Consider the following 27,473-nt stretch of genomic DNA (forward strand, 5'->3'; position numbering starts at 1 on the left):
AAAACAATAAAACATTCCTTTTAAAGTCTAAGTATTTATATATTTCTATTTTCATAACAAAATATAATGTAATGTAATATATTTATATATTGGTTTCTTATATTTGCTTATATATTTTTATTCTTTATCTTTTCTATTTACAGTATCTATTAAAAAACCCTACCTCTATCCAAACACAAACCAATAAAACATTCCTTTTAGACTATATTTAGCTATTTTTTAAGGTTCTGTTTTTCATGCATTCTACACCCACCCCTCCCTCTCAATGTTCTGGCACCCACCATGACCCCCCCCCATGCCCGACTCACCTGCTCCTCCAGCGCAGCCCGGCTCCCTCTCCCAGGGACCTTGGGGTGCCCCAAACCACGTCGGAGCCCCCCTCAGCCTTTTTTCCTCACCCCAAAGAAGGCACAGAACGACTCCAACTGCCCTGGACAGCAGCAGGGCACTTGACTGCAACCCCTCCCATGTGTCCATCCCACAGAAAGTGACTCTGCTGACACCAGAAAAGGGAGGGCAACCCCCACAAGGGCTGAAGTTCCTCCCCAGCCCTGCAGACACAGGGGACAAGGGGCAGAAAGGAGGAGGGGCAGCAGAGAGGACAAGGGAAGAAAATCAACATCAAGGTGCACGATGAAATGGAACCCCCCCTAAAAAAAAAAAAAAGAAGAAGAAAAATGAAAACGAAAAATAACCAAAAAACGAAAAGAAACCCCTGGCATGCTGGATGGGCAGCACAAGAGGGAGGGATTAAAAATGAACAGGGACAGTGTCCTGGTTTTGGGCAAATTTGGGGGAAAACCTCCAGAAGGAGCCCCCAGACAGCAAACCCCACGACTCCTCCCCCCCACCCCACCGGGTTCGGGAAGAATTTCCTCGGAGAAGAGTGGGAGAAAAAAACCTCTTTATTTAACAAGCAAGACACTCCCCAGCACAGGGAAAAAAGACAACACCAGCTGACAAAAAACTCTTTCACCGTTCTGAAGGGATGACGAGTTCAGTCTCTCTGGCGAGTGGTCGCCCAGTTATCAGTCTCTGGCGCTTGGGAATGGCTGCTGCAGGTGACAGAGTGTAGACTCCCGGTGTTTCTTGGGGTTTCCCAGGTCCCCGTCCGGAACAGGTTCAGATGGTATCCAGGAGAGGGAGGGGACGGGGTGGAAGAGAAAACAGTCCAGGGAAAAAGTTGGACTGCCTAGCTGAACTAACTAATAAGAAAAAAGCAAGGGCAAAGCGAAGGAAAGAAAAAGAGGCAGAAGCGAGCAAGCAGGCAAGCAAGCAGGCAAGCAAGCAAGCAAGCAAACCGAGCTAAAACCTCTCCTAAACATAGACCATGGGGGAGGTGAGCCGGCTGATAACAAGACAAAACAAAGCTTCACTCTCAGAGTCAGTCCTGGAAGCACAGGACATAATACCAAACATAATCAGGACACATGATTGGAGATAGAAACACCATAACATCACCCTAGGACAGACAGTGACCGGGACACAAGGATCCCACGGGAAACAACGGCACAGGGAGCACCACAGAGGCACAGAGAAGGACGGAGAAAAGACAGAGAGTGCCAAACACACAGCAAGGACTGAGGGGTACCATGACAAAGAGGGAACCCAGGAGCCAGAGAGGAAGCGAGCACAGCCCGTGCGGGGCGGGCAAAGACGGGCAAGGAGCAGCACAGCCACGGAGACAGAGAGGCACGGCCAGCAGGACAGAGGCTCACCAGGAGAGGGGCACAGCAAGGGAGGAGCACCGGGCAGCGCTCCTTTAGGACAAGAATATTCACACACACAAGCAATTCCCTCATTTGCACCTCATTCTTATTTCACCCCCCCCCCCCCCCCCCCCCCAATAAAAAATTCAGCTCATAGCACAGGCAGCTCTGGCTTTTCCCTGCACAGTATTTCTACCAAGGCCCTGGGCACAGCACGCGGTCGCGAGTCACCTGAATCAATCCTGATTTAACATTTCAAAGCTTCTCCTTCTGGCACTGCACCTTCTCAGACCCGGGCTGCCATGTTCCACTCCCCTCATGGCCACATTCAAGAACAACTGTTGCCATTCTGCAGAGAATTCCCAATATGACTCACGTATTATCAGTGGGCAGAAAACTCTTTGGGCTTCAGTTCCACCTCTCACCTGTTCCACGTGGAGGGAGGACAGGCATTAGTCACACATCACAGCAGCAGTGATGGATCAAGGCTTTTTTTTTTTTTTTTTTTTTTTTTGATTGAATAAAAGGGTAAGAAAAAACAAACCAGGTCTCATACAAATGTCTTGAAACACCATTAAAGCTTTTTAAACCCAAGGAGACCATCGTGATTCCTGACTTCAGTCTTCTATCCATACTGGTTTTGGCATCATGAAATCAATCAGAGTCTTTTAAGAAATACTAAATCATCATGACTAAACCCCGGGCTCCTGGTCATTTGCACTTACAGCCCCTTGTAGGAAGCTCTCCAGCCTTTTTTTCCCATCCTACGTTGGACAGAGGATGGCTGTGAACCGCACGCCTCCACACAAACAGTCCTGCCGGTTCCTCAAAAAGTTTAAAATGCCTGTGATAAAAATGATAGAAAGTAATACTGCCTCTCACACTGTGCAAGAAATGGGAAGTTGGACTTTCAATGTCCCACTGAGAGATGCCGAATAAAAGCTTCCCCATGAGCTCGCACAGAGTAGTAACATTTCTTGGACGAAACTAAACTAAGATTTTTTTTTTGACCAAACAAGATAGGTCTGTATGAGAACAGCTCAGGAGGCTTTCAGGGCTCGCAGTGATGCTGGCAGAGCACAGAACGTTAAAGATGAAGTCTTAACTCCCTGAATTAATGCCCTGTGGTAGCCAAATCTTTTTGCAAAGACACATAAGACTTGCTTCTCCTTGTTTCCGAGTTCCCAAGCCGTCCTGTAATTCCTCACCTGCACTAGTGCAGACCAATCTGCCGTGGGCAAGGAACAGATCCGGCTCCTGAGCTCCAAGCCACGTGTCCCCGATGGAAACCCAAGTCAGGAATACAAAAACACCTGTGGAAGAAAGACGAGAGAAAAATCAGAAGACACAGATATTCTTCTATTCCCACACAGAAATACCGAGCCAAGCTGTTTACCTCTGGGACTCTGTTTTAAAACAGCTCCCCAGCTCTGTTCCTAGATGGAAAACGTGGAGTGGCTTTGCCCGTGCAAAGCCAATGAGCCTCCTCACAAGAAGGAACAAACCAGTTTCCTGCTAAATCAGACACCTGGAAATCTCACCTGTCACATGCTGTCATGGACCAGCAAGAGGGATCAGCATCCAGGCCCACGTGGACTTGTTCATTCCTGGCTTCTAATGCAGCAGGGACAACAGCACTGAAGGGAAATGATCACGTCTTCATTTAAAGAGAACCCAACTTCTTCATCAAAGCCATCACTGTCCTCGAGCAGGACATCCACCATATCCAGGACATCTAATCAGTGAAGAAAAACATCAAAGCAAGAATCCAGACTAACAGGAAAAACAACAGACGTAGAATGCAACACTCCAGGAATACAAGGCATCTTTTTAATTCTTTTTAATTAAAAAAAAAAATAAAAAATAAAAAAAAGGATGAAAGCCACATTTGTCACGCAATACAACTTTAAGTGCAACCCCTAAATTACAGCTGAACCTTCACTCTGCCTTTCAATGCTGCTGTCCAGCACGGAGCAGCTGTGGCTGCTCCTGGATCCCTGGATGTGTCCAAAGCCAGGCTGGACACTGGGGCTTGGAGCAGCCCGGGCTACTGAAAGGTGTCCCTGTTCATGGCAGGGCTGGAACTGGATGAGATTTAAGGAGCCTTGCCGGCCAAACCACTCTGGGATTCCATGACTCTGTCAACAGTCCCAGGCAGAAGGGCTAGATTTCCATTTGAGTTCAAAAACGCTGCTGCAAGAGCATGAAGAGAGATTTCAAATACCGTTCAAGTGGCACAGCCACGGCAGAAATGACTTTCAGAGGTAAAGCGGCAACTTGGCAATTCCACTTCGACTTCTGATACCAAGAACACGTGGAGAGCTGAATCCTGGAGGGCCCTTACTTAACAGGATTGCCAGAGTTATCCATCCCCAGTTTGCTGATTAGGGCTAGAAAGTGTATCCCCAAGTCATGGAGTTGGGATGTTGACAGGTTACCACATACCATCAATGTGAGAGACGGGGATGCTGATGTTATCAGAGTCCTGTTTAAACAGAGCCACCTGGAGCGTGCTGGCTGCCTGAACCAGGTCTGCTGCCTTGTCAGTGTAGGGACAGGGGTTGGTCACCAGCTTCAGCAGGATCTGTCAGCAAAGGTGGGGAGAAAGGTAAGTGCACCTGCTGGCTGGCAAGTGCAGGGGAACCACACGGTACTGAGAACGACCACGTGCTGAAAGCTGGGCAGCTTTTATGAGGACAACTTCCATAGCACTTCTGCAGGATTCTGTCTACAGTTCCTGCTCTACAGGCCACACTGATGGAAAAACAAAAACCCACCACAACTTGGCACCTAGACTGCGACCACACACCGAGTACCTGGGCAGACCACAGTGGAGGCAAAGCACTGGGCATTCAACATCCTGAAGAGTAAACAGCAAGTGTCACCTTTCCTTGTCAAGGACCACCATCTACTGAGCTCTGATAATGTCGGCACCTAAAGAGGAGATCAAAGCTACCCACACCTACACCACTCTACCCTTACACCGACAATGCTGTAATAACAGCTGATCTCTTTGGATTTCATTTTCCTACAAATCATTTGGCTGCCCTCCCACTGAACACAAGAAGGATGCCACCTCCGTATAAAGAATCCCAAACAAGGCTTTTCTCAGAATTCATTCGCTGGTCTTTGACAGGTTTCTCAACAATAGCAACAAGACCTCCAGTTTCCACTAACACTATTCTTTGCATTTTTTTATCCAGCTGATTTGAACACCGTTACCTTTTCCAAAAACTGAATCACTGCTTCCTTCTGGTCTTCTTTTGTATTATCCAAGTGCTCCAGCCAAATTGAAAGCTCCTTCCACGTGTACTCAAACGCTCCACTGTCACGTAAAACCTGTCCAGGAAACAAAGGAGGAGGTGTGTAAATAAACCTCAAAACACCTAAAATACAAAACCCCGAGGGATGCAGATCTTTTTCTATAGTTACCTTCATGCTTCCTTCTTTTAGGAACGAAAAGAAGAGCAGGTTGATGAGGAGTCGTATCTGCCGCTCTCCTCACCCTCAGTTCAAGAGGCTCACTAGGGGGACTTCAGCTGCATAGTGGACAATAAAAATCCTACTTCTGTAATTTTTGGAAAGCAGGTTATACTGCTTTCAGAGGGCGGTACAGCTTTCTATCATCACAGGCAGTTAAAAAAAAAAGAAAAAAGCACCTTCAAAATAGCCTGTAGGGGAGTTTTAGAAAACTACCGATGAAACAGAGGAAAATCATTGCTAAATTAAACCTGAATCAGGCTACTTGTACTTAAAGCAATCAGGCAGAGGGATGAACAGTCACATAAATGAGCAGTGGGCTGTGACCACAGCAAGGTCCAGAGAGAAGTGCAAGTTGCTGGGGGTGGTGAGGAAGACAGCAAGTCACACACCCTAGAGACAGGCTTTGACGTGCCTAGAAACTTCCCCCCGCTTTCCTGCTCTCCAAATTCAGGCCCTGACTGCGAGCACCCAAACTCGGTGACCCCGAGCTCCAGCTCTACAAGCAAGAAAGGAGGAGGGAGAAGAGGAAGGAATCCGAGTGACACCAGGGTTCAGCTCCCTCCCCCTAAGGCCCAGCAAGAGAGGAAACCTTGCCCAGCTTCCCGACCCTGGCACCTACGTTGGACGACTGCAATTACACAGGATGAATCTGTGCCTTTGCTCCTCTCCACACATCAAATACAAGGAAGCCATCACAACTCATTTGTTCTACAGTTACTCCGTGTACAACACCAGCAGCTCTAAAAATAACTGCTGCTCACATCAGTCTGACAGGGGAATTCATTTAAAGCAAGAAAACATGAAGGAAAAAGGATTCATTATAATATAAGCGACTATTTTTGGCAGGGTCTGGAAACAGAAATGCACCTGCAGCTCTCACAAAACCGGGCAGGAACAGAATGTGAAATCCAAAAACGAGCCTTCAGTTACATGGCACTGTGCAGAAAAGTAAGTCCTTACCATCTATTCTTAGCAGCCTTTCTGCTGACGGAACTGCCCCAACTTCCCTGTTCCTGCTTTCCCTTCAGAGAAAATGCAAAGGACTGAAGTGGAAAGTGGACACAGGAACAAGTCAAGCAGTCCATGTTCCCACCTGGCAAAAGAATCCAAAACCATCAGAAAAACGGCACATTTTGAGCAGCTTTCGGTTGAGACATTCATTGCTGGGAGACCAAGTGAACCTGCCTTTAATCCCTTGCAAGGATCAAGGGCAACTAAACCCGAATTCAGTCACTGTAACTGGATTTTTTCTTGGCAGGACAGTCTGGTTGCATTTATTCCTTATTCCTAGGGGTAAATCTCTACCCCTCCTTAGGTAACTAAAGGATGTCCTCTTTGAATAAGGTGCTAAAAACAGCAGCCTCTGGTGTCTGGTGGACTTCGAGCTGGCCAGCTTTTTCTCAAAAGTCAAATAACTAATTTAAATATGCAGAGGGGGATGCTAATTTTCAAGACAAAAAGTACTCCTTGCATCAAAGCTGGGATCAGACAATAACAGAGAGGACTACTCTGCAGGGCCAGAGGAAACCGGAGAAGACTTATGAAAGGCTAGAGTGCTGAAGTACAGATTAAAGAAACGCTGATAAAAAGTAAAAATCCAAAGCAATATCTTCTTGATCAATGTCAAGACCTTTGCAGGCACCAACTGCACTGATTTATTACAGTATCAGAATTCATTCAGCCTCGGGGGGGTGCGTAAACACGACAGACATTTTCTTTGCTCTTTCATCAACTGCTGCAGTGAAGTCCGTTCACAGCATTGATTTCTGTCAAATATTTCGTTACTAGCCGGTTATCTGACAGCAAATTTCAACAAGAGGCACAGGAAAGGAGACTGGTGACCACACAATCCTGCAGCAAAGGTAACTGCTTCAAGAAAAAATCGTACAATCCTGAAATTTCAGGCCAGTGGGATAGAGTGAATATCCTGATATTTCAATTCCAAAGCTTACCTTAATGGTCTCGGGCTCCGGGGCTTGGAGGGGGGGTCGGTTCGGAAGGGCCGCCTCCGGAGGAGGGGATCCCGGGGGGAGTCAGGGGCCCGGGGAGGGGGGCGAGGCGGAGGGAGAGGAAAAAGAGGAAGATGAGGAGGAGGAAGAAGGGGGAGAGGGTTTGAGAGGAGGGGAAGCCCAAATCCGTGCTGTGTGCGGAGCTCCGACAGCACGCTGCAGCCCGCAGCTCAGTGTGAGCACGGGGCAGAGGAGGCGATTTCTGGGCATTCAATCACCCTGAGGCGGGCCCGGCACCGCCCCTGCAGCACCGTCCCCAGCACAGCTCGGTACCGCTCCGGGATCACCCGGCCCCGCCCCCGGTGCCGCCCGGGACCACTGGGGACCGCCCCTAAAGCACCGCCCCGGCCCCGCCCGGTCCCGTCCCCGGGACCTCCGTGCCCCGCCTCGCCAAGCCCCGGCTCCGTCCCGAGCCTGCCCGGGCTGCGCCGGGACCATCGCTGGCGGCCCCGCCCCTCTTCCCCGGGCCGAAGCGGGCTGAAGGAGATGTCCGCACGATTGGAAACGCCGCCGAAAATCGCACCCGTGGGATCGGTGTCGGCGTCGTGCGCAGGCATCCCACTAGAGCGAGCGGGCTCCTTGCTGTGCCACCCTCCTTTTGCAGCCAGAGTTAGAAGGTCGGGGAGCGACACCCGAGCCGCCATCTTGGGAGAGGCAGGCGCGCAGTACCGCGCTCTGCCCACAGGGTGGCGCTTGGGAGACAGGCAAGGGATGGAATCAAGGAGTGTCCCAATCCTTGAGGAAATCCCCCTGAATGAACGCCCCAAAAAACCGCGACCAGAACTGAGAAACCTCCTGCCTCTGTATGAGTGCAAAGGGTGTGCAAGGAGTGTGCAAATAGTGTGCATTAGCAATCGATCGGCAGGCATTGGCAATCGATCGCCGATATAATCGATCGGCAGGCATTGGCAATCGTTCGCCGATCTAATCGATCGGCAGGCGCGATCAATCGATCGCCGATCTAATCGATCGGCAGGCATTGGCAATCGATCGCCGATCTAATCGATCGGCAGGCATTGGCAATCGATCGCCGATCTAATCGATCGGCAGGCATTAGCAATCGATCGCCGATCTAATCGATCGGCAGGCGCGATCAATCGATCGCCGATCTAATCGATCGGCAGGCGCGATCAATCGATCGCCGATATAATCGATCGGCAGGCATTGGCAATCGTTCGCCGATCTAATCGATCGGCAGGCATTGGCAATCGATCGCCGATCTAATCGATCGGCAGGCATTAGCAATCGATCGCCGATCTAATCGATCGGCAGGCATTGGCAATCGATCGCCGATCTAATCGATCGGCAGGCATTGGCAATCGATCGCCGATCTAATCGATCGGCAGGCGCGATCAATCGATCGCCGATCTAATCGATCGGCAGGCGCGATCAATCGATCGCCGATCTAATCGATCGGCAGGCATTAGCAATCGATCGCCGATCTAATCGATCGGCAGGCATTGGCAATCGATCGCCGATCTAATCGATCGGCAGGCATTAGCAATCGATCGCCGATCTAATCGATCGGCAGGCGCGATCAATCGATCGCCGATCTAATCGATCGGCAGGCGCGATCAATCGATCGCCGATCTAATCGATCGGTACTCGCGATCAATCGATCGCCGATGTAATCGATCGGTAGTTGCGATCAATCGATCACCGATGTAATCCATAGGCATGCATTAGTTATCGATCACCGATCTGATTTTTCCCGCCATTTTTCATTGATTTTTTTCCCCATTTCTCACTGATATTTACGGCCCATTTTTCATGCATTTTTCCCCCATTTCTCACCGATTTGTTTCCCCCGCAATTTTCGTGGATTTTTTCCCAATTTTTCCCCATTTCTCACTAAATTTTTTCCCCCAATTTCTCAATGATTTTTTTTCCCCAATTTATCAAAGATTTTTTCCACATTTCTCACCGATTTTTTCCCCATTTCTGACTGATTTTTTCGACCCATTTCTGACTGATTTTTCCCCATTTCTCTCTGATTTTTTTCCCCATTTCTCACTGATTTTTTCCACCCATTTCTCATTGATTTTTTCCCCATTTTTCCCCCATTACTCACTGATTTTTTCCCCCCATTTCTCACTGAATATTCCCCCATTTTTCATCGACTATTCCCCCATTTACCACTGATTTTTCCCCCATTTCTCGCTGATTTTGTCCTCAATTTTCGCCGATTTCTCATTGATTTTTTTCCGTTTCTCACTGATTATTTCCCTCATTTTTCATGGATTTTTTCCCCATTTTTCCCCATTTCTCACTGATTTTTTCCCCCATTTTTCATGGATGTTTCCCCCAATTTTCATGGATATTTCCTGATTTTCCCCCCCATTTATCACTGATATTTGCCCCCATTTCTCTCTGAATTTTTCCCCCCATTTTTCATGCATTTTCCCACCCATTAATCACTGATTTTTTCCCCAATTCTCACCGACTTTCCCCCCCATTTCTCACTGATTTTACCCCATTTCTCACTGATTTTTTTAATGTTTGTATTTCTATTTCTATTTATGTTTATATTTATATTTATTGTTATTGTCTTGCATGTTTATGTTTATGTTTATATGTTTATGTTTACGTTTGTGCATGTTTGTGTCTATGTTTATATTTATGCATATCAAGGTATCCTTTAAAAACAACGCCCCACCAAAAACAAAAACAACACAAAACGCCATTCAAGAACTCCCTTATCAACACCTGAATGAAAAAACAGGGCATTAGATAAATAGACCATAGCCCTTATCATACACCATCTACAAACAAAATAAAGCTATACCATACATCCTCGAAAACCACCTTCAAAGCACGACATTAGAAAAAAAAACTTTCCAGAATTAAAAGCTGTATCTAACAAAAGCCGTCTGATAAAATTAACAACCAAGCCCCCACCATCAGAGCTGCCCCTACTAAACTCCCCATCGTACATATGAAAAATCAGTTTTAAAAACCTACTTCAATTCATTCTGCCTCAAATACAAAGCCATCCAGAAAGTTACCTTCACTCAAAAACAAAAGCGCACGTAGTAAATAACATTAAAAAATAAATCAGCACACTACACACCACAAGCATAAAATATTGAATTAAAACCAAAAATACCCCTATTCATTAAAGAGCCCAGCCGCAAGCTATATTTAACTATAACTTCGTGCAAACGTACACATATCATTAAAATAGATTTCTTTCAGAATACAACTGATGATCTAAAATAGTAAAATGTCCGAGAACGATATTATAATAGGATATCCTCGATCATCCTCCCGCAAATTCTCTCCACTGTATTGTCCGACACACACCGGAAAAAAAATCCAGTTTTTACTTTTTTCAGCTAACTTCTCATTTATTAGCTGAGAGGAATGTTGAATTTGTCTTTACAAATGAGCTGTGGATCAGCCTGTAGATAAGGCTAGCACTGAGAGATAAAAGAAACAATGGGATGGATTCCACTGATTGATGAATGGAAAGAGATAGTTGCCTTTACAAACAAACGGCAGGGCTGCTGATAAATGAAATTGGATATCGAAAGATGAAAGAAGCAACGGGGGGAAACTATGAATTCTAGAAGAATTAAAAATTAAAAGGGAGGGTTATACATTAGAGGGGAATTTCAGGTATCAGGCGTTCCGGGAAGTCTGTGCCTCTCAAGTACCTCAGCCAATGGGAAAAGAGAGAGGGAAATGCGGCCGGGAAAATAGGATAAAAAGGAGGCTGCGTCCTCCAAAAATTTGAGAGATCCCAGGGGAATGTCCCATGGCCTCTCCCTTTATTCGAATAAAGCAAAAAGGACTCCTCTGTTTCCTTTTTGGACATAAACCGCTGGTGTTTGTGGATTAATTTTCCTGACATTTAGCAACATATTGTTAAAAAAAAAAAAAAAAAAAAAAAAAAAAAAAAAAAAAAAGTGATCCAGAAGAGGGCAACATTGACAGCCATTCCAAGACAGGATGAACAAATGCTTTCACATTGACAGAGGATGCTGCGATGTTCTGAGAACAGAAGATAGAATAAAATAAAGGAAGGTGATGTTACAAGACAGAAAAGGGTAAAATAAAAGGAGTACCTGAGACTGGGGGGCGGGGGGGAAGAAAATGGGGAAATATTAATTGCTACACACTAGGTACAAATGCTTTTTACAAGTAATTTATGAGAAGCAAGCTAAAAGCGTCTTACTGCTGCTAGTGATATCATGCTCCAAGCTCTGCTAATAATTCCTATTTCTAGCAATAGTTAAATTGAACTCACTACATTCCAACTATTTTTCTGCTTGTTTAGATGGCAGATCCGTTTGGAACACACCTTAGTATAGCAAATTCTATGCCCAGGTAGGGACCTCTCAGTTCTTCCATAAAACATTTTCTTCTGCATTATGGCAAGCCTTTGTTTTAGCTTGACAGCTTTCTTGAAACTTAAATTTACGCATGTGTCCAAAGACATTTGCAATGTAGGCACATCATATGGAAAGTAAATAACATTCTCGAGAGGGAGTTGCTTTGTTACTGAGGGGATGAAAAGCAAGGCTAGAGCTAGTAGAACTACCCAAGAAATTGGACTTAACGCAGCTTTTACAAGGCTCAAAGTAGCCATACCGAGATGTTTGAGCTAAAAGCCCCAGTTACCAGACTTACAGGCCTAATAGTTATCACCACACCACATTCCCTGGTTGCAGTATTTTTAACAGCAGTGCAGAACGCTACTGAAAATTATTTTTAGGTTGAATTGTTCTCTCCCCTCACTGCCTGTGTAGCTGTTAGAGGCTTCCAGGAGGCTGGGGAAGCAGACTGCTGGTTTCACTTCCAGACAGGTCACTTCCGTGGTCTGCTGGAGGGCACTTTGAAGCCCGTGTCCTTTTCTTGCTCTATTGTATCTGACAACTTTCCTCCCCCACGTCTGTTTTTTAGCGGGCAGCATTTTTGGAGGGCCAGTCAAAGACCTCAGGCTCCGAGAGAATTCGTCTGCTTTGCTCTGTTTATGTGTGCAACAGATGGGAGCAGCAACTAAGTCAAGTAGTAACTTCTGAGCTGCCCAGTTATCAGTAAACCAAAATATTCTTTTGTGACTCTCGCCAGACGAACATATCATCCTATCCGAGTCACACACTGCCCCTCTGGCATTTTCCAGTCAGACAAAGAATTCCTGGCCCCTTCCTTGCATGAACCTCAGCTCTCCACCTTGTTCCAGAAAGAGTTCTAGATCCAAGGCCCAGTGAGCCAGCTACCCTTTGCTGCCCTGAGCAGTATGGAAACAGCCAAGCCCCAGCCCTGCAGCCCTGCCTAACTCGCCTTTGCCTCCCAAACCTGAACCTTTTCCTTGGCTGTGGCAGCCTCACTCATGCAATCCTGAAGACAAAAATCTGATTTGGCAGGTGAGGCCGTTTCTAACGCAAAAGCTTCACCAAGGTTTCTCTTCCAACTTCAGCCTTAAACAGTCCTGTCCTCCTCAGACAGCCCCCACCTCCAGCCTTTAGCTGTAAATACTTACTGCTTTATAGCTAATGCTTGCCACCCCTCAAAATTAAGTCTTTTGATATGCATTTACATCCCTCCCTAACCATGTCCTCATCACCCTTCCCAAACTCAGCCTCATCTCCAGGCCTAGAACCTCTCCCTAGGTGAGGGACTGTCCTCGGGTAGGAGTGCTGACAGACCTGTGCATGAGCCCAGCTGCATAGCCCGTGCTAATCCCAGCCCAGCTCTAGCCTTTAAACCCACTGGGGCTTTGGTACTGGAGGCCCAGTTACAGTAACCCCTGTGGCCGTTCCGCTTCCAGGCCATCTGGGAGTTGTGATCCCCCACCCTACACCACTTTGGTGAGAAATGCATTCCTTTCTTACAATAAAGTTTTCATTTTATGTCTAAATTCAAGCATTCCGAGAAAACGTGTAGCAATTATATCAAGACAGACATGACAGGCACCAACATTAGTCTTTCATTACACACTTTTCATGCCTTCTCTCCACAGATTTCTTTGAGGCAACTCTGACTCCTTTTCTCACAGGCAGCTCCACACAGCACCCACTCCTCCTCTCCTCTGTACGACTGGCTAAACCCCAGCCTGTCCCTTCCCCAGCCACCTGAGCCTGTCTGTCCCACACACAGCATCCTCTCACCTTGTCCATCCCTTGCACGGCCACGTGTCCCTTCCTCCTCGCAGCACAGCCAGCAGGCTCCAGCCCACACTGCAGCAGGCTCTGCACCTCCAGCTGGAGCTGTGCTTAGTGAAACTGGCAGCCAGCTGACCCACGCTTTTATAACAACCAGCCTCACTGGGCAGGCAAGGCTGTTTCCACTCCTTGCTAATCTGTACAGCTGTAACTCGTTGGCAACTAGTGCCTTCTGCACTATCCTTACAAACTATTCTCCTACAGAAATGGACCGGAATTCCGCGGGGATTTTCCGGGGATTCCGGGGGGATTTTCTCGGGAATTCCGGGGGGATTTTGTCGGGGATTCCGGGGGGATTTTCTGGGGGATTCCGGGGGGATTTTATCGGGGATTCCTGGGGGATATTCCCGGGGATTCCGGGGGGATTTTATCGGGGATTCTGGGCATATTTTCTCGCGGATTCCGGGGGGATTTTCTCAGGGATTCCGGGGAGATTTTATCGGGGATTCCGGGGGGATTTTTCCCGGGAAATCCGGGGGGATTTTTCCCCGCGATTCCAGGGGGATTTTCCAGGGGATTCCGGGCATATTTTCTCGGGGATTCCTGGGGGATTTTCCAGGGGATTCCATGGGGATTATCCAGGGGATTCCAGGGGGATTTTATCGGGGATACCTGGGGGATTTTCCAGGGGATTCCTGGGGGATTTTCCCGGGGATTCCGGGGGGATTTTCACGGGGATTCCGGGGGGATTTTCACTGGGATTCCGGGGCGATTTCCTCAGGGAATTCCGGGGGATTTTCTCGGGAATTCCGGGAGGATTTTCCCGGGGATTCCGAGGGGATATTCCCGGGGAATTCCGGGGGGATTTTCTCCGGGATTCCGGGGGGATTTTCCAGGGGTTTCAGCGAGGAATTTCCCGGGGAATTCCCGGTGGATTTTCCAGGGGATTCCGGGTGGATTTTCTCGGGGATTCCGGGGGGATTTTCCCGAGTATTCCGGGGGGAATTTTTCGGGGAGTCCGGAGGGATTTTCCCGGGGTATCCGGGGTGATTTTACGAGGAATTCCGGGGGGATTTTCCCGAGTGTTCCGGGGGGATTTCCTCGGGGATTACGGGATGATTTTCTCTCGGATTTTTTTCCCCAATTTTTCAAGCATTTTTTCCCGCAATTTTCGTGGATTTTTCCCAAATTTTCCCCATTTCTCACTGATTTTTTTCCCCATTTCTCAATGATTTTTGCCCCAATTTATCAAAGATTTTTTTCCCCATTTCTCACTGATGTTTTTCCCCATTTTCCCCCCATTTCTCACTGATTTTTATCCCCCATTTTTCAATGATTTTTCCCCATTTCTCTCTGATTTTTTCCCCATTTCACCATGATGTTTTCCCCATTTCTCACTGATTTTTCCGTTGATTTTTCATGGATTTTTCCACCCATTTTTCGTGGATTTTTTCCCCTTTTTTCCCCATTTCTCACTGATTTTTTCCCCCCATTTATCACTCCTTTTTCCCCATTTTTCCCCATTTCTCACTGATTTTTTCCGCCATTTTTCATGGATGTTTCCCCCAATTTTCATGGATATTTCCTGATTTTCCCCCCCATTTCTCACTGATATTTGCCCCCATTTCTCTCTGAATTATTCCCCCCATTTTTCATGCATTTTCCCGCCCATTAATCACTGATTTTTTCCCCATTTCTCACCGACTTTTCCCCCCATTTCTCACTGATTTTTATCCCCCACTTCTGACTGATTTTTCCCAATTTTTCGTTGATCTTTTTCCCCATTCCTCACCGATTTTTCCCCCATTTCTCTCTGATTTTTCCATCATTTTTCATGGCTTTTCCCCCCCATTTCTCACTGATTTTACCCCATTTCTCACTGATTTTATTAATGTTTGTATTTCTATTTCTAATTATGTTTATATTTATATTTATTATTATTGTTTTGCATGTTTATGTTTATGTTTATATCTATGCAGGTTAACGTTTGTGCATGTTTATGTCTATGTTTATATTTATGCATATTTATTTTTATGCCGGCGAACGCGGACAGGCGTTTTATGTAAACGCCTATCCGCCGGGGTCCTAGAGAGGCCGCCATCTTGAGCGTGTCGGGACTCTCAAAATGGCGGCTCGGGCGGCACCCCGGCTGACCTGCCAAAAATGGCGGCAGAAAGGGCGGGAAAAAATCAGGACCCCGGTGTGTAGGCATAAGATGCCTGATTACATCGCCGACGCCGATCCGCTCGCCGCCAATTTTCCCTGTTGTTTCAGAGCGTGCCGACAACGGCCGCGCGGTCCGCGGTGCCGCGGGCGTGAGGGCGCGGCGGGCGCGGGCAGGCGTTTTATGTAGACGCCTATCCGCCGGGGTCCTAGAGAGGCCGCCATCTTGAGTGTGTCCGCACTCTCAAAATGGCGGCTCGGGCGGCACCCCGCCTGACCTTCCCAAAATGGCGGCAGAAAGGGCGGGAAAAAATCAGGACCCCGGTGTGTAGGCATAAGATGCCTGATTACATCGCCGACGCCCATCTGCTCGCCGCCAATTTTCCCGGATGTTTCAGAGCGTGCCGACAACGGCCGCGCGGTTCGCGGTGCCGCGGGAGTGAGGGCGCCGGCGGGTGCGGGCAGGCGTTTTATGTAGACGCCTATCCGCCGGGGTCCTAGAGAGGCCGCCATCTTGAGCGTGTCGGGACTCTCAAAATGGCGGCTCGGGCGGCACCCCGCCTGACCTTCCCAAAATGGCGGCAGAAAGGGCGGGAAAAAATCAGGACCCCGGTGTGTAGGCATAAGATGCCTGGTTACATCGCCGACGCCGATCCGCTCGCCGACAATTTTCCCGGACGTGTCAGAGCGTGCCGACAACGGCCGCGCGGTCCGCGGTGCCGCGGGCGTGAGGGCGCCGGCGGGCGCGAGCAGGCGTTTTATGTAGACGCCTATCCGCCGGGGTCCTAGAGAGGCCGCCATCTTGAGCGCTGCCGCAGGGCTGGGTCCCGGCCCGCGGGCCCTTCCGCCATCCTGAGAGGGGCACGGTGCAGTACCCGCCTGTGTCCACACGGCGGCAGCACTGCCGCCCAACTCAGCCCGGCACTGCCGCCCTGTCAGGGACAGCCAGAGAAGGGAGAGAGTTCCAAGCACCAGAGTCCCCACCCGTCATAAAATCCTCTCAATGAACGCCCCAAAAAAACCCCGACCCAAACTAAAAATGCCCTGCCTCTGACCAAATGAAAAAAAAAACCCTTTTATATATAGAAATCATCTATTTTTTAATATTTAATTTCTAGTCATAATCTAGACATATTTCATATATTCAATTTAATTGCTATTCTATTTATCATATATACAATATTATTTTATTATTCATTATATACATAGATTTATATTACTAATGTTATTTCTATTTTATCTATATCCATCTATATTTGGAGGTTCATTGTTTTTAATATTATTTCTTTAAAAGCTCTGCCTCTAACCAAATAGAAACAAAAAACTCGATTATTTTAAATTCTATTTGAATATATTTTTTTATTTAGTTTTCATATTTATATCTGTAGATTTATATGTCTATATTGTGTATTCTATATTTATATACTATTTAACGTATTTTTTACTTGTATATTAATATACTATATGCTATTTACATTCTATTATAACATACTATTTAATATAACATATTAAAATCGATAAATTATTTATATTACATACTACATACATATATTTTATATTTATATTTATTTCTATAGATTTATACTTACATATATATATGCATATATAGTTATAATAATTTTATGTCAGTATCTATTTTTGCATATTTGTATATTTTTGCCTATATGATTTATATTATTTATTAAAAACCCTCCTCTAACCAAATAAAAAACAATAAAACATTCCTTTTAAAGTCTAAGTATTTATATATTTCTATTTTCATAACAAAATATAATGTAATGTAATATATTTATATATTGGTTTCTTATATTTGCTTATATATTTTTATTCTTTATCTTTTCTATTTACAGTATCTATTAAAAAACCCTACCTCTATCCAAACACAAACCAATAAAACATTCCTTTTAGACTATATTTAGCTATTTTTTAAGGTTCTGTTTTTCATGCATTCTACACCCACCCCTCCCTCTCAATGTTCTGGCACCCACCATGACCCCCCCCCATGCCCGACTCACCTGCTCCTCCAGCGCAGCCCGGCTCCCTCTCCCAGGGACCTTGGGGTGCCCCAAACCACGTCGGAGCCCCCCTCAGCCTTTTTTCCTCACCCCAAAGAAGGCACAGAACGACTCCAACTGCCCTGGACAGCAGCAGGGCACTTGACTGCAACCCCTCCCATGTGTCCATCCCACAGAAAGTGACTCTGCTGACACCAGAAAAGGGAGGGCAACCCCCACAAGGGCTGAAGTTCCTCCCCAGCCCTGCAGACACAGGGGACAAGGGGCAGAAAGGAGGAGGGGCAGCAGAGAGGACAAGGGAAGAAAATCAACATCAAGGTGCACGATGAAATGGAACCCCCCCTAAAAAAAAAAAAAAGAAGAAGAAAAATGAAAACGAAAAATAACCAAAAAACGAAAAGAAACCCCTGGCATGCTGGATGGGCAGCACAAGAGGGAGGGATTAAAAATGAACAGGGACAGTGTCCTGGTTTTGGGCAAATTTGGGGGAAAACCTCCAGAAGGAGCCCCCAGACAGCAAACCCCACGACTCCTCCCCCCCACCCCACCGGGTTCGGGAAGAATTTCCTCGGAGAAGAGTGGGAGAAAAAAACCTCTTTATTTAACAAGCAAGACACTCCCCAGCACAGGGAAAAAAGACAACACCAGCTGACAAAAAACTCTTTCACCGTTCTGAAGGGATGACGAGTTCAGTCTCTCTGGCGAGTGGTCGCCCAGTTATCAGTCTCTGGCGCTTGGGAATGGCTGCTGCAGGTGACAGAGTGTAGACTCCCGGTGTTTCTTGGGGTTTCCCAGGTCCCCGTCCGGAACAGGTTCAGATGGTATCCAGGAGAGGGAGGGGACGGGGTGGAAGAGAAAACAGTCCAGGGAAAAAGTTGGACTGCCTAGCTGAACTAACTAATAAGAAAAAAGCAAGGGCAAAGCGAAGGAAAGAAAAAGAGGCAGAAGCGAGCAAGCAGGCAAGCAAGCAGGCAAGCAAGCAAGCAAGCAAACCGAGCTAAAACCTCTCCTAAACATAGACCATGGGGGAGGTGAGCCGGCTGATAACAAGACAAAACAAAGCTTCACTCTCAGAGTCAGTCCTGGAAGCACAGGACATAATACCAAACATAATCAGGACACATGATTGGAGATAGAAACACCATAACATCACCCTAGGACAGACAGTGACCGGGACACAAGGATCCCACGGGAAACAACGGCACAGGGAGCACCACAGAGGCACAGAGAAGGACGGAGAAAAGACAGAGAGTGCCAAACACACAGCAAGGACTGAGGGGTACCATGACAAAGAGGGAACCCAGGAGCCAGAGAGGAAGCGAGCACAGCCCGTGCGGGGCGGGCAAAGACGGGCAAGGAGCAGCACAGCCACGGAGACAGAGAGGCACGGCCAGCAGGACAGAGGCTCACCAGGAGAGGGGCACAGCAAGGGAGGAGCACCGGGCAGCGCTCCTTTAGGACAAGAATATTCACACACACAAGCAATTCCCTCATTTGCACCTCATTCTTATTTCACCCCCCCCCCCCCCCCCCCCCCAATAAAAAATTCAGCTCATAGCACAGGCAGCTCTGGCTTTTCCCTGCACAGTATTTCTACCAAGGCCCTGGGCACAGCACGCGGTCGCGAGTCACCTGAATCAATCCTGATTTAACATTTCAAAGCTTCTCCTTCTGGCACTGCACCTTCTCAGACCCGGGCTGCCATGTTCCACTCCCCTCATGGCCACATTCAAGAACAACTGTTGCCATTCTGCAGAGAATTCCCAATATGACTCACGTATTATCAGTGGGCAGAAAACTCTTTGGGCTTCAGTTCCACCTCTCACCTGTTCCACGTGGAGGGAGGACAGGCATTAGTCACACATCACAGCAGCAGTGATGGATCAAGGCTTTTTTTTTTTTTTTTTTTTTTTTTGATTGAATAAAAGGGTAAGAAAAAACAAACCAGGTCTCATACAAATGTCTTGAAACACCATTAAAGCTTTTTAAACCCAAGGAGACCATCGTGATTCCTGACTTCAGTCTTCTATCCATACTGGTTTTGGCATCATGAAATCAATCAGAGTCTTTTAAGAAATACTAAATCATCATGACTAAACCCCGGGCTCCTGGTCATTTGCACTTACAGCCCCTTGTAGGAAGCTCTCCAGCCTTTTTTTCCCATCCTACGTTGGACAGAGGATGGCTGTGAACCGCACGCCTCCACACAAACAGTCCTGCCGGTTCCTCAAAAAGTTTAAAATGCCTGTGATAAAAATGATAGAAAGTAATACTGCCTCTCACACTGTGCAAGAAATGGGAAGTTGGACTTTCAATGTCCCACTGAGAGATGCCGAATAAAAGCTTCCCCATGAGCTCGCACAGAGTAGTAACATTTCTTGGACGAAACTAAACTAAGATTTTTTTTTTGACCAAACAAGATAGGTCTGTATGAGAACAGCTCAGGAGGCTTTCAGGGCTCGCAGTGATGCTGGCAGAGCACAGAACGTTAAAGATGAAGTCTTAACTCCCTGAATTAATGCCCTGTGGTAGCCAAATCTTTTTGCAAAGACACATAAGACTTGCTTCTCCTTGTTTCCGAGTTCCCAAGCCGTCCTGTAATTCCTCACCTGCACTAGTGCAGACCAATCTGCCGTGGGCAAGGAACAGATCCGGCTCCTGAGCTCCAAGCCACGTGTCCCCGATGGAAACCCAAGTCAGGAATACAAAAACACCTGTGGAAGAAAGACGAGAGAAAAATCAGAAGACACAGATATTCTTCTATTCCCACACAGAAATACCGAGCCAAGCTGTTTACCTCTGGGACTCTGTTTTAAAACAGCTCCCCAGCTCTGTTCCTAGATGGAAAACGTGGAGTGGCTTTGCCCGTGCAAAGCCAATGAGCCTCCTCACAAGAAGGAACAAACCAGTTTCCTGCTAAATCAGACACCTGGAAATCTCACCTGTCACATGCTGTCATGGACCAGCAAGAGGGATCAGCATCCAGGCCCACGTGGACTTGTTCATTCCTGGCTTCTAATGCAGCAGGGACAACAGCACTGAAGGGAAATGATCACGTCTTCATTTAAAGAGAACCCAACTTCTTCATCAAAGCCATCACTGTCCTCGAGCAGGACATCCACCATATCCAGGACATCTAATCAGTGAAGAAAAACATCAAAGCAAGAATCCAGACTAACAGGAAAAACAACAGACGTAGAATGCAACACTCCAGGAATACAAGGCATCTTTTTAATTCTTTTTAATTAAAAAAAAAAATAAAAAATAAAAAAAAGGATGAAAGCCACATTTGTCACGCAATACAACTTTAAGTGCAACCCCTAAATTACAGCTGAACCTTCACTCTGCCTTTCAATGCTGCTGTCCAGCACGGAGCAGCTGTGGCTGCTCCTGGATCCCTGGATGTGTCCAAAGCCAGGCTGGACACTGGGGCTTGGAGCAGCCCGGGCTACTGAAAGGTGTCCCTGTTCATGGCAGGGCTGGAACTGGATGAGATTTAAGGAGCCTTGCCGGCCAAACCACTCTGGGATTCCATGACTCTGTCAACAGTCCCAGGCAGAAGGGCTAGATTTCCATTTGAGTTCAAAAACGCTGCTGCAAGAGCATGAAGAGAGATTTCAAATACCGTTCAAGTGGCACAGCCACGGCAGAAATGACTTTCAGAGGTAAAGCGGCAACTTGGCAATTCCACTTCGACTTCTGATACCAAGAACACGTGGAGAGCTGAATCCTGGAGGGCCCTTACTTAACAGGATTGCCAGAGTTATCCATCCCCAGTTTGCTGATTAGGGCTAGAAAGTGTATCCCCAAGTCATGGAGTTGGGATGTTGACAGGTTACCACATACCATCAATGTGAGAGACGGGGATGCTGATGTTATCAGAGTCCTGTTTAAACAGAGCCACCTGGAGCGTGCTGGCTGCCTGAACCAGGTCTGCTGCCTTGTCAGTGTAGGGACAGGGGTTGGTCACCAGCTTCAGCAGGATCTGTCAGCAAAGGTGGGGAGAAAGGTAAGTGCACCTGCTGGCTGGCAAGTGCAGGGGAACCACACGGTACTGAGAACGACCACGTGCTGAAAGCTGGGCAGCTTTTATGAGGACAACTTCCATAGCACTTCTGCAGGATTCTGTCTACAGTTCCTGCTCTACAGGCCACACTGATGGAAAAACAAAAACCCACCACAACTTGGCACCTAGACTGCGACCACACACCGAGTACCTGGGCAGACCACAGTGGAGGCAAAGCACTGGGCATTCAACATCCTGAAGAGTAAACAGCAAGTGTCACCTTTCCTTGTCAAGGACCACCATCTACTGAGCTCTGATAATGTCGGCACCTAAAGAGGAGATCAAAGCTACCCACACCTACACCACTCTACCCTTACACCGACAATGCTGTAATAACAGCTGATCTCTTTGGATTTCATTTTCCTACAAATCATTTGGCTGCCCTCCCACTGAACACAAGAAGGATGCCACCTCCGTATAAAGAATCCCAAACAAGGCTTTTCTCAGAATTCATTCGCTGGTCTTTGACAGGTTTCTCAACAATAGCAACAAGACCTCCAGTTTCCACTAACACTATTCTTTGCATTTTTTTATCCAGCTGATTTGAACACCGTTACCTTTTCCAAAAACTGAATCACTGCTTCCTTCTGGTCTTCTTTTGTATTATCCAAGTGCTCCAGCCAAATTGAAAGCTCCTTCCACGTGTACTCAAACGCTCCACTGTCACGTAAAACCTGTCCAGGAAACAAAGGAGGAGGTGTGTAAATAAACCTCAAAACACCTAAAATACAAAACCCCGAGGGATGCAGATCTTTTTCTATAGTTACCTTCATGCTTCCTTCTTTTAGGAACGAAAAGAAGAGCAGGTTGATGAGGAGTCGTATCTGCCGCTCTCCTCACCCTCAGTTCAAGAGGCTCACTAGGGGGACTTCAGCTGCATAGTGGACAATAAAAATCCTACTTCTGTAATTTTTGGAAAGCAGGTTATACTGCTTTCAGAGGGCGGTACAGCTTTCTATCATCACAGGCAGTTAAAAAAAAAAGAAAAAAGCACCTTCAAAATAGCCTGTAGGGGAGTTTTAGAAAACTACCGATGAAACAGAGGAAAATCATTGCTAAATTAAACCTGAATCAGGCTACTTGTACTTAAAGCAATCAGGCAGAGGGATGAACAGTCACATAAATGAGCAGTGGGCTGTGACCACAGCAAGGTCCAGAGAGAAGTGCAAGTTGCTGGGGGTGGTGAGGAAGACAGCAAGTCACACACCCTAGAGACAGGCTTTGACGTGCCTAGAAACTTCCCCCCGCTTTCCTGCTCTCCAAATTCAGGCCCTGACTGCGAGCACCCAAACTCGGTGACCCCGAGCTCCAGCTCTACAAGCAAGAAAGGAGGAGGGAGAAGAGGAAGGAATCCGAGTGACACCAGGGTTCAGCTCCCTCCCCCTAAGGCCCAGCAAGAGAGGAAACCTTGCCCAGCTTCCCGACCCTGGCACCTACGTTGGACGACTGCAATTACACAGGATGAATCTGTGCCTTTGCTCCTCTCCACACATCAAATACAAGGAAGCCATCACAACTCATTTGTTCTACAGTTACTCCGTGTACAACACCAGCAGCTCTAAAAATAACTGCTGCTCACATCAGTCTGACAGGGGAATTCATTTAAAGCAAGAAAACATGAAGGAAAAAGGATTCATTATAATATAAGCGACTATTTTTGGCAGGGTCTGGAAACAGAAATGCACCTGCAGCTCTCACAAAACCGGGCAGGAACAGAATGTGAAATCCAAAAACGAGCCTTCAGTTACATGGCACTGTGCAGAAAAGTAAGTCCTTACCATCTATTCTTAGCAGCCTTTCTGCTGACGGAACTGCCCCAACTTCCCTGTTCCTGCTTTCCCTTCAGAGAAAATGCAAAGGACTGAAGTGGAAAGTGGACACAGGAACAAGTCAAGCAGTCCATGTTCCCACCTGGCAAAAGAATCCAAAACCATCAGAAAAACGGCACATTTTGAGCAGCTTTCGGTTGAGACATTCATTGCTGGGAGACCAAGTGAACCTGCCTTTAATCCCTTGCAAGGATCAAGGGCAACTAAACCCGAATTCAGTCACTGTAACTGGATTTTTTCTTGGCAGGACAGTCTGGTTGCATTTATTCCTTATTCCTAGGGGTAAATCTCTACCCCTCCTTAGGTAACTAAAGGATGTCCTCTTTGAATAAGGTGCTAAAAACAGCAGCCTCTGGTGTCTGGTGGACTTCGAGCTGGCCAGCTTTTTCTCAAAAGTCAAATAACTAATTTAAATATGCAGAGGGGGATGCTAATTTTCAAGACAAAAAGTACTCCTTGCATCAAAGCTGGGATCAGACAATAACAGAGAGGACTACTCTGCAGGGCCAGAGGAAACCGGAGAAGACTTATGAAAGGCTAGAGTGCTGAAGTACAGATTAAAGAAACGCTGATAAAAAGTAAAAATCCAAAGCAATATCTTCTTGATCAATGTCAAGACCTTTGCAGGCACCAACTGCACTGATTTATTACAGTATCAGAATTCATTCAGCCTCGGGGGGGTGCGTAAACACGACAGACATTTTCTTTGCTCTTTCATCAACTGCTGCAGTGAAGTCCGTTCACAGCATTGATTTCTGTCAAATATTTCGTTACTAGCCGGTTATCTGACAGCAAATTTCAACAAGAGGCACAGGAAAGGAGACTGGTGACCACACAATCCTGCAGCAAAGGTAACTGCTTCAAGAAAAAATCGTACAATCCTGAAATTTCAGGCCAGTGGGATAGAGTGAATATCCTGATATTTCAATTCCAAAGCTTACCTTAATGGTCTCGGGCTCCGGGGCTTGGAGGGGGGGTCGGTTCGGAAGGGCCGCCTCCGGAGGAGGGGATCCCGGGGGGAGTCAGGGGCCCGGGGAGGGGGGCGAGGCGGAGGGAGAGGAAAAAGAGGAAGATGAGGAGGAGGAAGAAGGGGGAGAGGGTTTGAGAGGAGGGGAAGCCCAAATCCGTGCTGTGTGCGGAGCTCCGACAGCACGCTGCAGCCCGCAGCTCAGTGTGAGCACGGGGCAGAGGAGGCGATTTCTGGGCATTCAATCACCCTGAGGCGGGCCCGGCACCGCCCCTGCAGCACCGTCCCCAGCACAGCTCGGTACCGCTCCGGGATCACCCGGCCCCGCCCCCGGTGCCGCCCGGGACCACTGGGGACCGCCCCTAAAGCACCGCCCCGGCCCCGCCCGGTCCCGTCCCCGGGACCTCCGTGCCCCGCCTCGCCAAGCCCCGGCTCCGTCCCGAGCCTGCCCGGGCTGCGCCGGGACCATCGCTGGCGGCCCCGCCCCTCTTCCCCGGGCCGAAGCGGGCTGAAGGAGATGTCCGCACGATTGGAAACGCCGCCGAAAATCGCACCCGTGGGATCGGTGTCGGCGTCGTGCGCAGGCATCCCACTAGAGCGAGCGGGCTCCTTGCTGTGCCACCCTCCTTTTGCAGCCAGAGTTAGAAGGTCGGGGAGCGACACCCGAGCCGCCATCTTGGGAGAGGCAGGCGCGCAGTACCGCGCTCTGCCCACAGGGTGGCGCTTGGGAGACAGGCAAGGGATGGAATCAAGGAGTGTCCCAATCCTTGAGGAAATCCCCCTGAATGAACGCCCCAAAAAACCGCGACCAGAACTGAGAAACCTCCTGCCTCTGTATGAGTGCAAAGGGTGTGCAAGGAGTGTGCAAATAGTGTGCATTAGCAATCGATCGGCAGGCATTGGCAATCGATCGCCGATATAATCGATCGGCAGGCATTGGCAATCGTTCGCCGATCTAATCGATCGGCAGGCGCGATCAATCGATCGCCGATCTAATCGATCGGCAGGCATTGGCAATCGATCGCCGATCTAATCGATCGGCAGGCATTGGCAATCGATCGCCGATCTAATCGATCGGCAGGCATTAGCAATCGATCGCCGATCTAATCGATCGGCAGGCGCGATCAATCGATCGCCGATCTAATCGATCGGCAGGCGCGATCAATCGATCGCCGATATAATCGATCGGCAGGCATTGGCAATCGTTCGCCGATCTAATCGATCGGCAGGCATTGGCAATCGATCGCCGATCTAATCGATCGGCAGGCATTAGCAATCGATCGCCGATCTAATCGATCGGCAGGCATTGGCAATCGATCGCCGATCTAATCGATCGGCAGGCATTGGCAATCGATCGCCGATCTAATCGATCGGCAGGCGCGATCAATCGATCGCCGATCTAATCGATCGGCAGGCGCGATCAATCGATCGCCGATCTAATCGATCGGCAGGCATTAGCAATCGATCGCCGATCTAATCGATCGGCAGGCATTGGCAATCGATCGCCGATCTAATCGATCGGCAGGCATTAGCAATCGATCGCCGATCTAATCGATCGGCAGGCGCGATCAATCGATCGCCGATCTAATCGATCGGCAGGCGCGATCAATCGATCGCCGATCTAATCGATCGGTACTCGCGATCAATCGATCGCCGATGTAATCGATCGGTAGTTGCGATCAATCGATCACCGATGTAATCCATAGGCATGCATTAGTTATCGATCACCGATCTGATTTTTCCCGCCATTTTTCATTGATTTTTTTCCCCATTTCTCACTGATATTTACGGCCCATTTTTCATGCATTTTTCCCCCATTTCTCACCGATTTGTTTCCCCCGCAATTTTCGTGGATTTTTTCCCAATTTTTCCCCATTTCTCACTAAATTTTTTCCCCCAATTTCTCAATGATTTTTTTTCCCCAATTTATCAAAGATTTTTTCCACATTTCTCACCGATTTTTTCCCCATTTCTGACTGATTTTTTCGACCCATTTCTGACTGATTTTTCCCCATTTCTCTCTGATTTTTTTCCCCATTTCTCACTGATTTTTTCCACCCATTTCTCATTGATTTTTTCCCCATTTTTCCCCCATTACTCACTGATTTTTTCCCCCCATTTCTCACTGAATATTCCCCCATTTTTCATCGACTATTCCCCCATTTACCACTGATTTTTCCCCCATTTCTCGCTGATTTTGTCCTCAATTTTCGCCGATTTCTCATTGATTTTTTTCCGTTTCTCACTGATTATTTCCCTCATTTTTCATGGATTTTTTCCCCATTTTTCCCCATTTCTCACTGATTTTTTCCCCCATTTTTCATGGATGTTTCCCCCAATTTTCATGGATATTTCCTGATTTTCCCCCCCATTTATCACTGATATTTGCCCCCATTTCTCTCTGAATTTTTCCCCCCATTTTTCATGCATTTTCCCACCCATTAATCACTGATTTTTTCCCCAATTCTCACCGACTTTCCCCCCCATTTCTCACTGATTTTACCCCATTTCTCACTGATTTTTTTAATGTTTGTATTTCTATTTCTATTTATGTTTATATTTATATTTATTGTTATTGTCTTGCATGTTTATGTTTATGTTTATATGTTTATGTTTACGTTTGTGCATGTTTGTGTCTATGTTTATATTTATGCATATCAAGGTATCCTTTAAAAACAACGCCCCACCAAAAACAAAAACAACACAAAACGCCATTCAAGAACTCCCTTATCAACACCTGAATGAAAAAACAGGGCATTAGATAAATAGACCATAGCCCTTATCATACACCATCTACAAACAAAATAAAGCTATACCATACATCCTCGAAAACCACCTTCAAAGCACGACATTAGAAAAAAAAACTTTCCAGAATTAAAAGCTGTATCTAACAAAAGCCGTCTGATAAAATTAACAACCAAGCCCCCACCATCAGAGCTGCCCCTACTAAACTCCCCATCGTACATATGAAAAATCAGTTTTAAAAACCTACTTCAATTCATTCTGCCTCAAATACAAAGCCATCCAGAAAGTTACCTTCACTCAAAAACAAAAGCGCACGTAGTAAATAACATTAAAAAATAAATCAGCACACTACACACCACAAGCATAAAATATTGAATTAA

The 27,473-nt window shown here is 47.2% G+C and overlaps 2 protein-coding genes and 4 long non-coding RNA genes across 6 annotated transcripts; all 6 read right to left on the reverse strand.

Annotated features, from left to right (window-relative positions):
* Window positions 1-887: 887 nt before the first annotated feature.
* On the reverse strand, window positions 888-2,553 carry LOC148217963 (uncharacterized). Its single transcript, XR_015800643.1, has 2 exons — window positions 2,435-2,553; window positions 888-2,134 (listed from the first exon to the last, which is right to left on the reverse strand). It is a non-coding gene; the product is annotated as an uncharacterized LOC148217963 (long non-coding RNA).
* A 118-nt stretch (window positions 2,554-2,671) lies between these two features.
* On the reverse strand, window positions 2,672-3,482 carry LOC148217964 (uncharacterized). Its single transcript, XR_015800642.1, has 2 exons — window positions 3,251-3,482; window positions 2,672-3,022 (listed from the first exon to the last, which is right to left on the reverse strand). It is a non-coding gene; the product is annotated as an uncharacterized LOC148217964 (long non-coding RNA).
* A 513-nt stretch (window positions 3,483-3,995) lies between these two features.
* LOC148217965 (nucleolar pre-ribosomal-associated protein 1-like) lies at window positions 3,996-5,824 on the reverse strand. Its single transcript, XM_088158266.1, has 3 exons — window positions 5,142-5,824; window positions 4,932-5,048; window positions 3,996-4,293 (listed from the first exon to the last, which is right to left on the reverse strand). Exons 1-3 carry the CDS (start codon window positions 5,145-5,147, stop codon window positions 4,144-4,146), a joined length of 273 nt encoding a protein of 90 aa, XP_088014392.1. The 5' UTR covers window positions 5,148-5,824; the 3' UTR covers window positions 3,996-4,143.
* A 12,241-nt stretch (window positions 5,825-18,065) lies between these two features.
* Window positions 18,066-19,731, reverse strand: LOC148217966 (uncharacterized). The gene is made up of 2 exons (XR_015800645.1): window positions 19,613-19,731; window positions 18,066-19,312 (listed from the first exon to the last, which is right to left on the reverse strand). It is a non-coding gene; the product is annotated as an uncharacterized LOC148217966 (long non-coding RNA).
* A 118-nt stretch (window positions 19,732-19,849) lies between these two features.
* On the reverse strand, window positions 19,850-20,660 carry LOC148217967 (uncharacterized). Its single transcript, XR_015800644.1, has 2 exons — window positions 20,429-20,660; window positions 19,850-20,200 (listed from the first exon to the last, which is right to left on the reverse strand). It is a non-coding gene; the product is annotated as an uncharacterized LOC148217967 (long non-coding RNA).
* A 513-nt stretch (window positions 20,661-21,173) lies between these two features.
* Window positions 21,174-23,002, reverse strand: LOC148217968 (nucleolar pre-ribosomal-associated protein 1-like). Its single transcript, XM_088158267.1, has 3 exons — window positions 22,320-23,002; window positions 22,110-22,226; window positions 21,174-21,471 (listed from the first exon to the last, which is right to left on the reverse strand). Exons 1-3 carry the CDS (start codon window positions 22,323-22,325, stop codon window positions 21,322-21,324), a joined length of 273 nt encoding a protein of 90 aa, XP_088014393.1. The 5' UTR covers window positions 22,326-23,002; the 3' UTR covers window positions 21,174-21,321.
* Between the last annotated feature and the right edge of the window lie 4,471 nt (window positions 23,003-27,473).

Source organism: Sturnus vulgaris, unplaced genomic scaffold (genome assembly GCF_052056855.1).
Source record: "Sturnus vulgaris isolate bStuVul1 unplaced genomic scaffold, bStuVul1.hap1 Scaffold_1959, whole genome shotgun sequence".
Taxonomy (NCBI): domain Eukaryota; kingdom Metazoa; phylum Chordata; class Aves; order Passeriformes; family Sturnidae; genus Sturnus; species Sturnus vulgaris.

Bases quoted from the DNA above. Each gene is read 5' to 3' on its own strand.
- LOC148217965 (XM_088158266.1), bottom strand. The intron at 4,294-4,931 runs GTAACGGTGTTC...CTTTGCTGACAG, and splicing joins TGATTCAGTTTTTGGAAAAG to ATCCTGCTGAAGCTGGTGAC.
- LOC148217968 (XM_088158267.1), bottom strand. The intron at 21,472-22,109 runs GTAACGGTGTTC...CTTTGCTGACAG, and splicing joins TGATTCAGTTTTTGGAAAAG to ATCCTGCTGAAGCTGGTGAC.